General features: G+C 49.7%; 1 protein-coding gene across 19 annotated transcripts in view; it reads left to right on the plus strand.

The window, feature by feature from the left end:
- Nucleotides 1–1,212: 1,212 nt before the first annotated feature.
- Nucleotides 1,213–17,733, plus strand: part of Lrrfip1 (LRR binding FLII interacting protein 1) — a 130,453-nt gene continuing 113,932 nt past the window's right edge. For all 19 annotated transcript variants that reach the window (XM_051154344.1, XM_051154348.1, XM_051154345.1 and 16 more), the window contains exon 1: nt 1,213–1,360. In XM_051154344.1, the coding sequence (XP_051010301.1) occupies nt 1,265–1,360 (96 nt within the window). In that variant the 5' untranslated portion in view covers nt 1,213–1,264. The remainder of the gene's footprint in view (nt 1,361–17,733) is intronic.

A 17,733-nucleotide genomic window follows, 5' to 3' on the forward strand; every position in this document is an offset into this window, starting at 1 on the left:
ACATGATGTTTCTAAGGGCTCGCACCGGCTTGGTCAGACAGTTTGGTTGGAAATACATTAGACTGTTAACCATCTCAGTCCCAGGTGGGGCAGAGCTTCCACCCGTGACTTCAGAAGGCTTAGCCCTTTGCTCTGAGCCATCCTCCCTCCTGTCCTTCCCCCCAGGTCCAGCCACCTTGAATTTCACCCAAACTTCAGATACCCCAGTGCTTTTCCCAGCCTGACCTTCCACAGGTGCCCCGTCTAATAAAAACAGTCCACTAAGCCCCAGGAGACAAGAGGGGCATAAGAACTTTGTTCACCTTGCCCAGGCCCAGGGCAGCCTTCTGTCCTTCCCAGTGGTGCCCATAGAGAGCCTCAGAGATTAAGTTCACACTGACAACGAGGAATATGCTCCCAGAAGCCTGAGTCAAGTGGTCAGTCAGGAGGCCCGCGGCTGGAGATGTGGGCAGTAAAACAAGTGTACAGAACTGTGTACTCTCATAGGACGGTTGGAGAGCACAGAGTGCTTGGAGCCACTGGTACCTGCCATCTGAAGGCGCCTGGACCTGATTCCAGAGCAAGGCTCTCACTCTCTGGGGATGGGCTTTTATCTCAACTGGCTAAGATGGAGATGCCAGCTTAAACCATAACCTGGGCCCGTCCCTCAGTGCAAACTCTTCTGGGCCATCCCACCCTCTGAAAACCTTTGTAGGACCCCAGCAGAGGTTTCCACACAGCTGCCCACTGTCCCAACCACGACTGGTGACGTGCCAGTTCCTAACAGTTTGCCCTCTACATACAATTCATACCCCTGAGCACCACCAAAAGCCCCTGGTATCACAGTCTCCCCTCGTGCCCAGTGTCCCCGCTGTTCTAGTATTCTAGCAGAGTCTCCACAGTCTGCTACCTCTGAGTCTCTGACCCACTGGCCTGACCCTATGAGGGAGCCTCTTTTGTGGGTCTCTTCCACTTTCAGCACCCTGTCTCAGCCTTGGCCAGCCTTGGCCCCTAGTAACACCCAGGATGCCCGCGTCCCTGTCTCCAGCTTCCTCGCCACCACCGCTTCAGCATCTCCATCACCGCCTTGCGTCCTTGTATCCCACTTCGCCGTTTCCAGGATACAGGAGGATCTCCCCGGCCCTGGCCCCGGCCTCCCGCGTTCCCCGCGTCCCCAGCCCCGCGCCGCTGACGCCATGACGCCGCGGCGGAGCGAGGGGCGGAGCGGGCGGCCGGCCGAGAGCTACTCCAAGACCGGTCCCGCAGCAGCTGTGCGCCGCGGCCGATGGACATGGGCACGCAGGGATCGGGGCGCAAGCGGCTCCCCAACCGGGAGCGGCTGACGGCGGAGGACGACGCGCTGAACCAGATCGCGCGCGAGGTGAGCGAGGCACGGCCACAGCTGTCAGCGTCCCCCGCGGTCCCCAGCCGCTCCCAGCGGTCCCCAGCGACCGCGCTCTGGGCCGGGCCCCAAGAGCGCTGGGCCCCGGCTTTCATCCATGGCCTGCGGACCAGTTGGCGTCCACCACACGCCGGTAGCGCTGCTGCCCTCAGCCCTAGACCATGGCCGCTAGTCCAGGGGACTGACAGAACCGGGCCACCACGGGCTCAAGGTGGCTGGGTCCCAGTGGAGTGGGGGTTCAGTGCCCCTCATTGTAGCGGAAAAAGAGGTTAGGCCGACCCTGCTGATCAGTGAAGGTCCCAGAAATCACATGGCCTTGCTGAAATGGCCCTTGTTGGTGACCATTGCCACATAGGGATCAGCTTGGGGGTAACTTAGGGGTCCTGTGCCTGGACCAGCCTGAAAGCAAACCAAAGAGCTTGCTTTAGGAGCCTTAATAAAAGTTTCCTGGACAGTTCGTTACCATGGCAAATGCGTTCGCTAATGAACTTCTCGTGGGGCAAAGAGGGCGCATGGGTGTGCGTGCCTGCGCAAACGCCCCATATTCTCTCACAAAGATGCAACCTTTAAGGCTGCAGCAGCATGCGTGACACGTGGAAAGACTAGAGCAAACTGGTAGCAGCCGCTCTGGGGGAGGGGACCAACTGGTTAAAACATAGGGTGGACAAAGGAATCAGAGAAATTTTGTATTGCCTTGCTGTTCCCTTTGAGTTGGGTGTCCTGTGCACATACTAAGGCGGGGACGAGGGGGGGGAGAGTCCCTGTAGGTGAAAACCAGTCTCCTCCCGTCTCTTCCGGGCAGGTTGTGATGGAGAGTTAGCCTACTTATTATTTCCACGTGGAAAAACTTACCAGCAGTTTAGGCTGCACTTACATTGGAGAGGTAGTGGCTGGGGTCTGCCCAGGACTGGCTCTTCCGGTTTGTAACTGTGAATTCCTGACTTTGGTTTCACTGATATTTTGGGTCCCTGTTTGCAGAACACCAAGCAGAGAAACGGTTTTCTCTGTACAAGACAGGAGAGGGCTTTTCAGCAAACTCCTACCCATCCCCTGAAGCCCACTGTACAAATTCTGTCCTCTGCGAGGCCCTTTGACACTTAGTTCTCCCATGTCACCCTAGGCATAATTCCCCGCCTGTACCTGGAGCAGTTGGCAAAATATACAGAGGTTAGTTGGTTGCCTGTAGAAGATGTCACCCAGGCAGAGGCCATATTTTACACCAAGAGCTCATTAGAGACAGGTGCACAGTGGATGATTAATGCTGTTGCCTGCAGGACCTTTGGCTAAATACAGGCATTTATTAAACATAGCGGTTTGAATAGAATGTCCTGGTTACAACAGTCTCTCAAGTGAGTTTGTACCCAGACAGCCAGAGAGCCCCACAAACTGGTGGTTACAGGACAAAGGAATGAGAAGGTTGGGAGTCCCATAAGCCAGTCTCTTATCGGCTGGTTGTTATAAAAATAGATTGGAAGCAGAGGCCAGGGAATGGTTTTGCCTTGTGTCCAGGGAGCCACCGTCAGCAGTTATAAAGACAGGCAGGAGTCAGACCTAAGATTCCAGACAGGACAGACCACTCTGTACTAGCTGGGCCGGTCTAGAAAAGCCAGCTCCCCAGCCTACCCTTAGCCCTGTTCTCATCTCTGGAAGAGGGACAGACACCCTGAGGCTATGAGGAGATGCGAAGGTACGGCAGGCAGTGTGCAAACAACTCCGGAAATGAGTGCACCCCCCCCCCCAATGCCCCAAACCCCTAGTGAACGTCAGCCGCAGATGTGGCCCTTGCCCAGACCTAGTGGCAGTCACTGAGAAGATTGGAAGGAGCAGGTGATGCTCTCCGCTCTGCTCCAGATTGAATTCTGTTGCCCAGCTGTGAAATGAAATCAGGATTCAGATGGCAGACATCTATTCCCTGAATTAGTGTGTGTTCTTATGAACATTAGCAAAAATTGTCTCAAGCTTGGTACTTTCCTGTGTACTCCTTAATTCGTGTTCATGGTATCCGATGCGGACCCTCCCCACCCCCACCGCCGTCCTAATCAGACAAGAGTTATCAGGGAAACTGGCAAGGGTTTAGATTAAAAAAAAAGGGGGGGGGTCTGGTAAGATGAGTAGAATTCTCTTGTAATCCTAGCCCTGGGGAGGTGGAGCTGGGAGGATAGAGAATTGGGGGCTAGCCTGGGCTACAAAGTGAGCCTCTAGCTCACAAAAAGAAGAAGAGTGGGCTGGGACCTGTAGATCATCAACTGTGCCTGTAGAAGACACAATGGGATTGGAAAGGTCACGGAAGGGCCTGAGGGTTTGGAACGAGAGAGAGTTCCAGCTAGCAGCTGGCATCAGAGGCCGCTTCCCGGAGGAAATGGCACCTTGGGTTCTTGAAGGATGGCTCTACCAGTCAGATGGTTTGTCTACCAGGACCAAAAAACCCTGACCACTTGACCTAGACAAGGGACACATTCCAGCAGGGTATGAAAATCCCGGAGAGGGCAGGATTCCTCTCCTGCTAGCCCCTGTGTCTCAACACTTCAGGCTCCTATATGCTGACCCCAACCACAGGTAGCAGAGGTACTGTGTTCACTGACCTCATCTTCAACAAAGGGGTCATCCCAAGCTGGACCCCTGAATGATACAGTCTTCTCTATCTGCCTTTCTCCAGAGAGCTGGAAGATATTCCCCCCAGGAACCTCTTCAGGTCTCTATGCTTGAGTTCTCCTGCTTGAGATTCTGAGACCACCAGTTGCCATCTTCCATAAAGTCCTTGTGACAAAAGGTGATAAGACTACCCATGCCTGGCCTGGAGCTGGGCAGGGCCAACTGGCTCTGAATTCTTTAGGAAGTTGTACAGGCGTGAGTGGAGGTGGAATGGTTATAAAAGTAGCCAGAGGGATGGTTGCCTTCAGGAAGACAAATGGAGATTCTGGGCCAAGGTCATCAGGAGGTCAAAATCATAGGGGCAGAGGACCCACCCAGTGCAGTGAAATAGGAGCTCAGTTCTCCTGGGGGTATGAAAGAATATTACCTTTTAGTGCCCCCCTCCATGGCCTGTCTTTTCATTCCATTTCCACAGGTGCTATCTGGCTCCAACCCAGCAAGTAGACAGGTTGTTGTTTAATATGCCTGCAGCGCGTCAATACCGAGGGGAGCATCTTTGGGAGGTGGAATTCTAGTATGATGCTGGGAAAAGGCTCTGCCCGCACTCTTTAGACCTTAAGACGTGGCCTTCTTGGAGGTCGGGGGGGTGCCAGGTCTCACATCTGGGCAGAGGTGTCTCTGAAGTTTCAGAAGATAGCTCTCAAGGCTGAGTCTTCCCTCCTCCCACGTGGGACCTCCTGCCAGGGACTCTGGGAGTGCCTGGATTTCCCCTTCAGCACTCTGCCCAAGGCTATTCGGTGTCCTCTCCAGGCCGTTCCTGCCACAGTCACAGCAGCTGACCTCATATGGGTTTATCTATCATGAACTAGTAGAGGCATCTCCTTGGGCGGTGAGTTGGTCCCTCCCTCTCTGGCCTACAAGAGATGCCTTTCCTCATTCATCAGGGCAAGGCAGGGCAGGAAGGAGGTGGGGGGGGGCGACACGTATCTCTGGTCCACAACTGTCCCTGAAGCCCAAGAAACCCACTGTAAGTGAGTTCTCCCAGCATGTGGTTCAAGAATAACATTGAATATTGAAAGCTCCGAGCCTACCCCCAATGTCACCTTTACTGGACCAAAGTTTCTGGTATGTGGAAGGAGAGGTTCCCACCATCTCAGCAGGGCTCCTGGGAGAGGCAGCCTGCAGCCATTAGCTCTCCCACTCTGGTGACTTCCTGTTCCAGGCTCACAAGGTCAGGCTGATGGTACCCGTGCATATGTGCACCCTGCTGAACCCATGTTCTGTCCTGCTTGCCTCTAGGGATCTTGCAGGAAACCACTAGCAGCCACATGCTTGCTGCAGGCTCTGCTCCCAGGGGTGGGGTGGGGGGGGGTGGAGTGCTGAGAGCACCACTTCTGTGTTGGGCAATGCTACTGAGATAGTTCTTGCACATGCTTTCTGCCTTAGCATCCTTCCAAGTAGGCCTCAGAGCTCAGCCTGTGTGAGGGGAACCTGTCTATGCATCTTCTCAATCTTCAAGGCCGTGGGGATTTCGATAGGTTGGGGTGTGCTCACGGGTCTAGCTCAGTTTAGACTCTCTCACTCCACTAACTTTAGCACCAAGCTGGCATGGGGATCTGGGAGGAATTCCACTACCATGACACACTCCTGGCCTCTGCCATGGTCCCATGTCCCATCCCCCATTGTGACAGCACACTGGGGCCAGCCGCTGCCTGAATTCAATGAAGAAAGGTGGTCTTCTTTGCTCACCTTCCATAGGGTAGGGAATCATATGGCTGTTCATTGTCCAGTGTGAAGAAGTGCCCCACCTCAAATACTAATGCAGCAGTCCTGGGTGGCCCTCCAAAGAGAGACTCTGATCTGGGGGATGGGCGTCATCTGTGAGGTATTATGAATGGCCAAAATGGGAGTCCCTGAGCCTGTTGGTGGGATTTCCAAAAGATGGAAGAAGTTAGAGAGGATTCCAGGCCTCGGCTGGACAGCCCTGCTGTCTCTGGTGGCCTCTGGGCCCCACCCACAGCTATTTCTATCAAAGGCAGCTGTCTCTTCCTCCATCTGTGGAGAGTCTAAGTGATCCCTGGCTCCACACTCAGTGTTGGGATTCCTCTACGAAAGGCTGAAGAGACCAAGCTGCGTGGTGAAGAGCACGGGCCAGGACTGTAGCCAAGACTGTCACCTGTAGGTCTCATCCAAGTATGGGGCACAAAAGAAAGAATGGAGCCACAACAAGGCAACCATTCTCAGAAGCTCCATCCCAGAGGTGTGCTAAGTCCCATCAGAAAGACAGAGCATGTGTTGGATGCCCCAGCTAAGGCTTCTTCACAAGTGACATCTGACAGTCAGGCTGACTTCACCCGTTCCCAGGACAGCTGTCCCCAACTGACCTGTGAGCCCTCAGTGTAGCCTTTCATGAGTCACACGTAGGTGTTTTCTGCCTTCCTATGTCTGGGATCTCCTTTTTGCATTCCTCCATTTGTAAAACTTTAATTTTTTTAGTTCAGTAAACTAATACACAGTTTTACCTTTGCCCACGTTCTCAGGACATTACCCACACAGCTAGATTGTTCTCTTAACCATTGTTAAAATTTAAGGTTTTTAAGTGGGTTTTTGGGCACCATGTATATGTAAGAGGCCAGAAAGCTTTGGAGTCCATGGAACTGGACTTGGAGATGGTTGTTAGGCACCATATAGGGTGCTGGGAACTGAGAACCCAGGTCCTCTGCAGAAGCAATACAAGCTCTTTTTGTTGTTGTTGTTTTGTTTTGTTGTTGTTCTTTTGTTTTTTGAGATAGGGTTTCTCTTGTAGTCCTGGTTGCCCTGGACTCACTTTGTAGACCAGGCTGGCCTTTAATCCCAGCGCTCAGGGGGCAGAGGCAGGCAGTACAAGCTCTTAATAGCTGAGCTGTCTCTCTGTTTCCTGGACTGCCTTTTTAATACTTGTTAGATAGACCCTTACTCTTCTCTGGTGAGAATTCTCCCATGGCTTCTTACATCACTGTGTGGATTGGTTTGAAAGCATTTATAGTAAGTGCAGAGTCACCAATGCCTCAGTGTCACAGTAAGGACAGAAATCAAAGCATTTTCCCTTGGTGTCGTTCAACCAAAGGCCAGTCCAGATTTTCATTCTCTACTTTGCTCTGTGTCTTCTGTTACCCCTGCCTTTCTGTTGTGTGAGTCTGAATCTGGGCCTATCTGGGTGCTGTCATGTGAATCTGTCCCCGTGTCTGTGTGTGTCTCACTAAGGGCTTTGCTCTGTCTTCTGTTGAACGGCACAGAAAGCATCCCATGGGAGAAGGAATGAGGGACACGTTATAGAAATCTCTAGCAGAGTTTTACAAAGAGTTAAGTGACTGCCTCCAACTGAGCACAACTAACAGTATTAGGAGCATCATTGTTTGTCAAGCAACATCCGGATGATGTGTAACATTAATGGTGGGTATTCAGGCTATAAGATTGTATTCAACCTATATTTGCTGTTTGCAGCAAATGATAATCATAACACACATTGTTCTGTGAGCCAGGGGCATGGAAGAATACAAACTTTAAGCCTACAGCTATGTGTTAGTTTAGATTGTAAAAGATAATTCAATGGGAAATCCAAGGCAATTAAAGTCGATTGTTACATTGTTCTCTTAAACAGATGAATAAATAGGCTCAGTACACAGCAGGATATCAGTCGTGAGTCTTACATGACCTCAAGGTATATTATTCATTGACTGTGAGGTCTAGCAAAAGTTCTAGTTCCTACAGTGTGAGATAATTTCATAAATACTGCATTGCCACAACCCTGTAAAAGCCAGTTTTTTGGGGGGGTCCATTAAGTTCTCTGAATGGCCTGGTGAGTATTATCATTTTCACAAATATCATGCTTATAAGAAGATATTCTATTAATAAAATGCTACTTATAAAGATACTCTGTATGGGTTTGTCGGGTTTAGATGCTGCCTGTTAGCTTCCTGGGTTGAAGAATGAGAGTGGGGTATCCATAGATGTAAGCTAGGCCTCTCCCCATCCTCCCCACACCCTCATACTGCATTTGTACTGTTGTGGATTCAATAATATACTCACTGGTATAATAACACGGTATGGGTGCTAGCGTAAGTTTTCATGGGTTCAAGTCTTTTATTCCATGGTCAAAAGCAAATTGCCTGAGCACTTTGGGCCTCCCCAGAAGTACAGTAGGAAAATGTCAATAGTCCACGTCCCATGAGGTAGGAGATTATGAGGTCAAAAAGAGATGTCATGTAAAGATCTCAAAGTGCACACAGTCGGTGTCCAGGAGATACCAGTGCAGGTGACCATGGTGTGTGCTACAAATCACTTTGTGGAGCCAACTCACACAGCTTTCTGTTTCTTCCTGGAGTTGTTTCTTTGCATTTACATTGCTTACCTGTTTGCATGTCTGTGCTCTGTAATTTTCTTTAAAGTCTCAACAGAACCCTTTATGGTCCCTAATTATATTGGTCCAATCAGATGACCATTCTGTTCCATTTATTCCCTACAAGACACCCAGTAGGGTCTGGGTGTCCTCAGGCTTTGCCCACCTCAGCTCTCACTTGCTTTTTACAGCCTTTTACAGTCTTTTTCCCTATTAGGTGGAAGGGGTTGAGTCCCTGTTTCCTGGATTGTACATTGTCTTTCCTGGATAAAACTGGATTTGCTGGAACACATCCCGCTGAACAAGGGTGCCTTTTCCAAATATTTGCACATCTAAAAACGCCTCTTCTCCTACCCGCACACTTGATTGATAGTTTGGTTGTATATAGAGGTCTAGGTTAAAAATAAGTTTCCGAAGAATGTCAAAGATTTCTCTGTGCCCTTTGGAGTGCTTTGCAATTGGCATTGTGAGTTGAAAAGAGCCCTGTGAAGGTGGCACTCTGTCCTCTGTGGGGGAAAGGCTGCAATTTGCTGGCATTCACTTGAAGAAACAGGGACAGAGCCACCCAAGAGGAGCGTGGGAAGTAGTGGCAGCAGGCTTGTCAAGGCCATGCCGTGTTACCTAAGCCGGTAATCAATGGAGAAAACCAAAACTAAACCAGAATCTCTGCCATCATCTGAAGGCTTCTTCCTATTTTATTCCAGCAATCGGGATTGTTCTGAGAATTTTAGTCCTGTCTGAGGTTTCAGCATTGTTTATCTGCTTTTATTCTCTGGATCCTGTGGCAGTCACTTTATTCTTAGTATCTTGGGCTTTTCCCATATGTACTGAGCAGGACTGGCTTCATTCAATCTGGAAACGACTTTCTGGAAGTTCAGAGAGGTTTCTGGGTGTCCCCCACCCCACCAGCCTGCTCCTGTCTTCTAGGTCTGTTGTCTGCACAGATCTTCCTTTTGTTCTTTCTACATTTCTGTCTTTTGTTAGATTGTCTGGGAGAGAATTCCAATCAATCTACTCCTATGAAATATACCCAAATTATATTTAAATTTTTAATTTCTTGAGGTTTCTCTCCTGCCCTTCATCCTTTTTTCCCTTTGTGAGTCTTCCATTTGAATTTTATTTTATTGTGTATTCATTTTTGTTTATTAATTTATTTTTGAGACAAGGTCTCATTATGTAGCCCTGGCTGTCCTGGAACTCTCTATGTAGAGCAGATCTGTCTTGAACTTACAGAAATCTGCCTGCCTCTCCCTGCCAAGTGCTGGGATTAAAAGTATGTGACTGCATTAATTTAATTTATTTGTGTTGTATGCGTATGCATGCATGTGCATCCCATAGTGCAAAGGCGGAGGTAAAAGGATAACTTGTGAGAGTTGGTTCTCTCCTTCCATGGTTTGAATTCCAGGGATTAAATTCAGGGTCAGTCTTGGAGCAAGTGGCTTTAGCCACTGAGCCATCTGACCAGGCCTCTTTTTCTTTTTAATCTTTTAAAAATCTCTTCTCTCTCTCTCTCTCTCTCTCTCTCTCTCTCTCTCTCTCTCTCTCTCTCTCTCTCTATCTTCTCTCTCTGTGTGTGTGTGTGTGTGTGTGTCTGTCTGTCTGTCTCTCCCTCCCTTCCATCTTCTCTCTCTCCACACACTCAGAGTCTCACTATATAGTCTAGGCTGGTCTTGAACTCACTATCTTCCTGCAAAGCAAATACATCACTCATTAGTTTGTCTTTACAAAAAAAAAAAAAAAGTCAAATTGGATGAGAGATGAGAGATCAGGATTTAAAAAAAAAAAAAAAAAAAACACTAAGATTTTGAGCTGGATGTTGGGACATACACCTGTGATATTAGCCCTTGGAAAGCAGAAGCTGGAGGATTGATACAAGTTCAAGGCCAGCTTGGTTTCTATAGCAAGTGCCAGGATGGCCAGGGTGATTAGCAAGACCATGTCTCAAAAACTATAATAATAAAGAAAAAGAAAGAAAAGAAAAAATCCAACAAACAGCAACAACAGTAACTTTTTTCTGACTTCAGGCCTCAAGAATCATTAATTCATTCATTGGTTTGTCAAGTTCTCCAGGACCTGAGATACACCTTACATTAAAAAAAAAAAAAAAAACCACCTGAAAGTTGGGTAGGCAGAATGTGATCTGGTCTTGGCAGTGGGTAAACTCTCAGGTCAGCAGTGTGTTAGAGCCAGGGACAGTCAGCACTGCACTGGGGCTCTCGTCAGGATTTCCGCTCCCTTCTTGGTGTGATTCACAAAGCAGCTCTGACCGTATTTGTACAGAGCAACACCAAGGGCTCACACACTGTCCTATCTGCTTTTTGCCCCTACCCAGGCGCCACTGCTAGCAGTATGCCTGACTTCTTTCATTCTTCCTTTCCATGCTCTTCTATGACATCCCTCATCTGGGAAGATGTGGGGATATCCAGGCTGACAGTCCTGCAAGTGGGATCCCCATGTAGACAGAGTAGGGAACATGGCTGTTCCAAATATCCCAATATCCCAGGATGTTCTTCAATGCCTTTGGCACATTCTCTCTTCCCTCCCTCCCTCCCTCCCTCTCTCTCTCTCTCTCTCTCTCTCTGTCACTCTGTCTCTGTCTTTCTCTGTCTCTGTCTGTCTGTCTCTGTCTTTCTCTGTCTCCTTTCTCCTTTCTCTTTCTCTGCGTCTCTGTCGCTGTCTGTCTCTGTCTGATTGTCTGTCTCTCTGTCTCTGTCTCTCTGTCTCTCTCTCCTCTCTCTCTCTCTCTCTCTCTCTCTCTCTCTCTCTCTCTCTCTCACACACACACACACACACACACACACACACACACACACACACACACACACACACACACACACATCCAGGGCAGCTTGGCCTGGGGGACATCCTGTAGTCATGAGAATTGTCTGTGTCTCTGAAGGGTATCAAAAGAGCCACCATCCTTGAGCCACAGTTGAGCAGCTGTGGTGTGACAGTGTAACTGAGGACCTTCATCCTCAATTGCTTTGAAACTAATTGAAATAGCCACATTGCCAGCAGCCGCTGTGTTGGCATAGACCCCATAGCTCTGGAGCAATGATTTATCCCTTATGAAGCTATATTATAGTAGGCACATCCCATAATTTGACATCCCAGATGAGTTTTCTCAAGCCATATATCACTCATGATCTGGCATGGAAGTGGAGGGAAATGGTGATGCAGGTAGGAGAGGCTAGGGTGGGGCTTTCTTTGAAGCATGCTTGTGGCACAGTATTCACCCCTTCCCTTTGTCTGAAGAAGAGGGATGGTACTGCCAGGGTGGTTATGGGAATGTGGTGGAGTGTGTCATGTGGCACTTAGCAGGTACTACTGAAAGGATGGTGGACATTTACTGCCTGTGCTTTGAGTCCAGTTGGGATGTGTCCAGGGATCCAGAGCCAGGTCTGAAACTCTTCCTCCTAAGTGAAGGGGTAGGGCATATTGAGGAGTACAGAGGGGAGAGAGAAGGAGGATGGGAGAGAGCTTACAAGGAAGATGGCCTTTGACCAGGAGGAGAAGTACATAAGGGACTGGTTAAATGAACTCCCAGTGAAAACGCTAATGGATGTGGCTTTGTTTGCTTGTGACAGAGTATCACCATGCCATCCAGGTTGACCTTGACCTCAAGATTGTCCTGCTTCAGAATGCTGGGATTGCAGGCATGCACCACAGCTTCTGTGGCTTAACTACAGAATGGTTAGACTCTGAGGCTTCCCTGCCTCAGAGTATGGGAGCTGGGGACCCAAAAAAGAACTGATATATTGAAGGGTTGGTTCTGACCTACTGGTGTTATTTAGGGAGATCCTGGAAGCTCTAGGAGGTGGGTGGAACCTAGCTGAAGGAAGTAGACCAATAGGCTGTGTCTTTGGAGGCTGTATTTTGTCTGAGGGCCTCCCTCCATCTTTCCCTCTCTGTTAGCTGCCTGCCATGAACTTGGAAGCCTTAGCCGCAAGCTCCCAACACAATGGGGTTCTCCCTCACCGTGGCCCAGAATCAATAGAGCCAAGCCCATGGACCTTGTCCCCTGAAGTAGTCCTCACTCTCTTTAAGTCCACTGATGCTGCTCTTTGCACAAAGGACCCCCTGTATTCAGTATCACTTTTGTTTCTCGGTCCTCAGGTCAAGCCTGCAGGAAGGGTGTATTCAAGTTACCCGTAGAACTCCATCCTTAGGTAGCCTAGGTGGGTGCCTGTCTTGTGTGACTTCCTGAAGACCATTGCACCTACAGGTCGGCCTTGTTCATAGCTGTTTCTCTTTGGGCTTACCTGACCTCTTAGAAGCTACTAAATTACCTCCCTATTTTTAACCAGTGCCTCCAGCCAGCCAGAGTGTTTGCCACATGGGTTGAGATGAGGTGATGGCCTTCCAATTCTTCATTTCAGTTTCTGATGTCTTCGCTCATACTTTGGTTTTAGGTGGGGGTGTCTCAGCCTCAATGCCATTGCCTTTGGGGACCAGATGATACCCTCCTGTGGGGGCTTTTGTCTATACCACAGAAGGCTCAGTAATGTCCGTAGTTTCTTAACTCCTACCTCTTTGGTGGTGACAAGGGAACATGTCTCCAGACATTGTCAGATGTCTCCTGGGAGAGAAGGACACTGATTTTGGCATGCCTCCCCTAGTGCTGGGTCTGCACTTTAGCTCAGGACCACTGGCCTCTGCTGTGGAAGCTGGCATGCTCTACTCTGTCAGGGAGAGTAGCTGTTCTCTGGGACAGGCAGAAAGCCTAGCCTGTTGGGTTTGTTGTTGTTGTTGTTGTTTTGTATTTCCTCCATCAGATCTTCTGGAAGGTTGTAGAGAGGGGACCATCACCTCAGAGGCAATGGTGGTAGAAGCAGCAGCGGGAAGTGGGGGGTTGGGGGAAAAGGGGTTGTAGGAGGGGTGTTGGTCAATTCTAGAAGTCAGGCTGCAGATTCTGGAAGTGGTGGCCTCTGGTACAGATTTGATGGCATTTGGCTGTGTTCCAGGAGTGTGTTGGCATCACCTGTCGGGGGCTGCTATAACAATACGCCACACACCGAGCAGTAGCACGGACGCTGGCTACTCACGTCCTGGATGTTGCAAGTTCAAGGTCAAAGCACATTCAGGTACAACCTTGGTCTGCTACATCAGCTGCCCAGTTGAAACCCAGGTATAGTGTCTGAGGGAAAATGGGACACATCCCAACTCAGGGTGACATGTGAGGATGGAGCTGGATACCCATTAGTGCTCCACTCAGATTATCAGGGCACAGCCATGGTATAACAGTAAATGATCAGTGACATCTACCTTTCCACAGGATTAAAATTGTCCCTGTGCCTCCAACAAAGCCACATAGCTGAGCTTCCTAAAAATAGATGCTGGGTCACTGTCTCACCCGAAATCCCCTCCCCATCACCCTTTAAGTCCCTGCAGCTCCCATCTTGGCACCTTCCTCACAGCTCCATTGTTCCCAGAACATACTGTGCAGCCTCCACCCCCTCTTTCTGTTAGCCAAGAAAGGACTGTGCACACAGCACTGTCTGGCTGACGACTCACTCTTCCTCTACCCAGGGCCTTCCATTCCCTTAGCCAACGGGACGGACGTGACTCACCCTGGGCTGCTGAATGAGACAGGAAGGCCTCATTAATGCTCTAGCCCAGTGGTCCTCAGCCTTCCTGATGCTGCGGCCCTTTAATACGGTTCCTCATGGTGTGATGATGGGCGCAATCCCCCATAAAAAACATTTTTGTTGCTACTTCATAACTGTAATTTTGCAACTGTTATGAATTGTAATGTACATATCTGTGTTTTCTGATAGTCTTGGGCGACCCCCACAGAAGGGGTCACAAGCCCCAGGCCGAGAACTGTTGCTCCAGCACATTTACCTCCATCACTTGTACCTCTCCTTCCTGCTTTTCTGTGTGAATTGTGAGGGAAGTGCACACTGGCTATCCCTCTCCGTAACTGAAAACCCAGCTCTGGTATGAAGCTGTTTCTGTCTTTTTACTTGGATTTTATTTCTGCTTTAGTTTCCTTTTCTTGGCTAAATATCTTTTCCAGGCTTCCTTTCCTAGAGCAGGAGGACTAATCAATGCTTCTGAATACTCTGGGGAGACAGATGAGGCCCACAGTCCAGCGGGAAGCCCTTTGGTAGCAGTTTGCTCTTGGTGGTAGTGGGTTTTTTGTTAGCTTTTCTTTTTCTTTCTTTCATTCTTTCTTTCCTTTTTTTTTGTTTTTGTTTTTGTTTTTGTTTTTGTTTTTTGTTTTGTTGAGATGGGTTTCTCCGTGTAACCTTGGCTGTCCTGGACTCACTTTTGTAGAGGCTGGCCTCGAACTCACAAGGATCCACCTGCCTCTGCCTCCTGAGTGCTGGGGTTAAAGGTGTGCGCCACCACTGCCGGGCTGGAGTGGCTTTTACAGACAGCCCGTTCTTAATTCTCACAGCTCCTCAGCTCTCAGCATGCTCAGAAAGTACAGCCTCTCTGCTGTACTTTCTTGGAGTTCACCAGCAAAGGGCCAACAACCCCAGAGACCACAGCTACCCCTTTGGGCTCTTCTTGCTGTGAGAACTCTTCCTCCTGGCTCCCCAGACCGACAGCATCCTCCAGGAGGGCCCCTGAGTCATTCTGAGTCTTTCTTGGAGAATGCAGCATTGACCATCAACATTGGGCTCTACAGTCCCTGTGCACCAGCTCTGCTATCTCTGATGAAGCCACGGGGTCCCTGAGCCCCAGTGCTCCGCCTAAGGATAGAGACTGTGATAAAACCATGGCCCTTGTGAACAGAGTGCATACCATGCCCGTGGTGAACCTCCCATCAGTGCACATGTGCTCGGAGGGGGAGACCTCCTGACACACCCTCAGAAACCGCACAGGACCTCATGCCAGCCACAAACATGTATGTGCAATGGTCACCTCACTGTCATCTCTTCTCAAGACGAAAGACCCCAGGCTCCTCGCTCCCCTTGAGACTTCAGGTTCCAAGCACCAGGTTCTGCTCTGGAATCTAGACTCCTTGTTCCCTTCAAGGCTCCAGGCTCCAGGCTCCAAGCTGTCTGTCTTGGTTAGGGAAAGGCATCTTTGAGGTAGGATACTAGCCACTTGCTTGCCTCCCAGAATCCACATGGATCCAAAAGGGAACACACTGACTAACACACATCAGGCCCTAAAGGGCCCCAGATGTTTCAGGCTCATCTGTTGCTGGACATGGGACAGCATGCTTGTTGGCTCTGGAGGCGGCATTGTTTTTTTGTGTATTTTTGTTTTGTTTTGTTTTTTGAAACAGGGCCTCTCTATAAATCCCTGACTGTCCTGAAACTCATTATGTAGACCAGGCTGACCTTGAACTTACAGAGATTCACCTGCCTCTGCCTCCCCAGTGCTGGGACTATAGGCATGCACCACCACACCCAGCTTGCATTGCTCTTTCTAGGCCTCTTTGGCAATCCTGTTGCTTTCTTCTATGGCTGAAGAGCCAGTACAGGCTTCAAATGTTCTTCAGGAAGGTAAGAGCTGACTGGAAGTGTGGTAGGAAGCACCAAAGCCATGCACAGATTGACCATGTCTGGCCTTCTCAAGCCTTGGAGACCCCGGTCCATTTAGGTCCACCTAGAGATGGGGAAGAAATAGGATGGAGTGTTATCATGACTCTGATGAGCATGGAGTTATCACCATTCTGATGAGCACAGGTGCCCAGGAGTATACCAGGTTGTCAGGGAGGGCTCTCAGTTAGGCTGCAAGGGCTGTCCCCAGCCCACTCAGGTTTCCGTGGAATCTCTCCAAACTTCAGTGTTGCCTGGTAGGACCCAGTCTCCTGTGTGGCTGTCTAGCTTATAACACATGAGGAGGATACATGAAAGCCTGAGAGCCATAGGGTCCTACCCTCACCAACCAGAGCCTAGCACACATGTACGCATGCACGCGCGCTCTCTCTCTCTCTCTCCCTCCCGCCCTCCCCCTCTCCCCTTTCCTCCCACCCACTCTCCCTCCTTACTCTCTTGTCTTATACAAATGTGAACTGTATATCAAAACCACATGTTCCTCATTGGATAGAGTTGCAAGCTTGTCTCCTAGGTGGCTCCGTGCCTCAGATGCTGGATGTCACAGGAGCATCTCTGAAACAGTGTCAGTAGAGTTGTTTATCCCAATTCTGAGAAAGCAGAAATACATTTCAATGGAGCCTGGAGACTTAGCTTGCACTTCCGACCCAGTGGTTCTCAAAATGTGCCCTCCACGCACAGGGTCTCCCTCGCCTGCAAGCAGCTAGAAATGCTGGATCCAGAGCCCTGGGTCGGATGGTGGCTGTGTTGATCCACCTGCCGGGGAACCCTGGCCATCAGGACTGCTTGAGGGGGATGGAGGGCCTGCAGCATCCTGGATCTCCACTGAACAGTGGAGCCTCAGCAGTGCTTGCAGGTGTGATTGTTGCTGTGAGCATAGACCCAAGGCAGCCAAAAGCTGCCTGCTGGGGAACTGCCCCATCACAGCACCTTTCTGAGACAGAGCCTGGTGGTGGCCCTCACCATGGGCGTGCGTGCCTCTTAGCACACAGCGGATACTGAGTTCCTGAGAGGCGGGCAGTGAAGGAATGAATGCTTGAATAGATATGTGGACCTAGCCTTAGTTCAAAGTAACTATTTGAAGCATCTACTTCTTTAGAACCAGCTGTGTATCATGTATAGTGTATGTATGTATGTATGTATCATATATGTAGCTAAAGACTTACCAAATGCTAAGGGTAGCAGGAATCAATCTGGCATGCTATTGGTTCTGCCAGCCTAAGCTTTGGTTCAGTGCACTTTGACAGGTGGTTTGTGACCTCATCCCTTCCATATGATCAGACAGAGAGCGGGCAGTTACAGCAAGGCACTCAACCCTTTTCCTGTTTACTCCTACAATTCTTCTCTCCTGGTGCCCCATTTCCACGACTTCCTCCTTGGCATTGCCCCACCGGCTTTCTTGTAATGTTGCACATGGAAAAAAAAATTCTTTCCAACAATCCAGGGGAGGAGCCTGTGACCTCACTAGGGGCTGTGTGGGTGATCAGGTTGCCTTACATACTGCCAGTGTGCTGAGATCCCAGACCCTAAAAAGGCATTCATTGTGTCCAGGAAGGCTCTGCCTCAGATGGTGGCGCTCGCCCAGGGGCTGAAGTCATTTGGATCCTGTATAGAACATTCTCCTGTGTGGCTGCCCTGCTGGGGCGAAGCACTTGAATTGCAGGAATTTTGATGTATTAATAGGCCCTGCCAGGTGCAATAAATAGCTGCCTTTGCCTGACCTTCACCTCACACAGTGCTGTGCTTCTGGGATTATATATGAGGGCGGTGGTTCTCCCAACTAGGGGCAGGTGGCAATGGGATGGGGCCCTCAGATGAAAATGAAAAATGAGTAGGATGCTGAAGATGTGTCTCAGGAAAGCAGA

Source organism: Acomys russatus, chromosome 12, assembly GCF_903995435.1.
Source record: "Acomys russatus chromosome 12, mAcoRus1.1, whole genome shotgun sequence".
In the NCBI taxonomy this organism is placed as follows: Eukaryota; Metazoa; Chordata; class Mammalia; order Rodentia; family Muridae; genus Acomys; species Acomys russatus.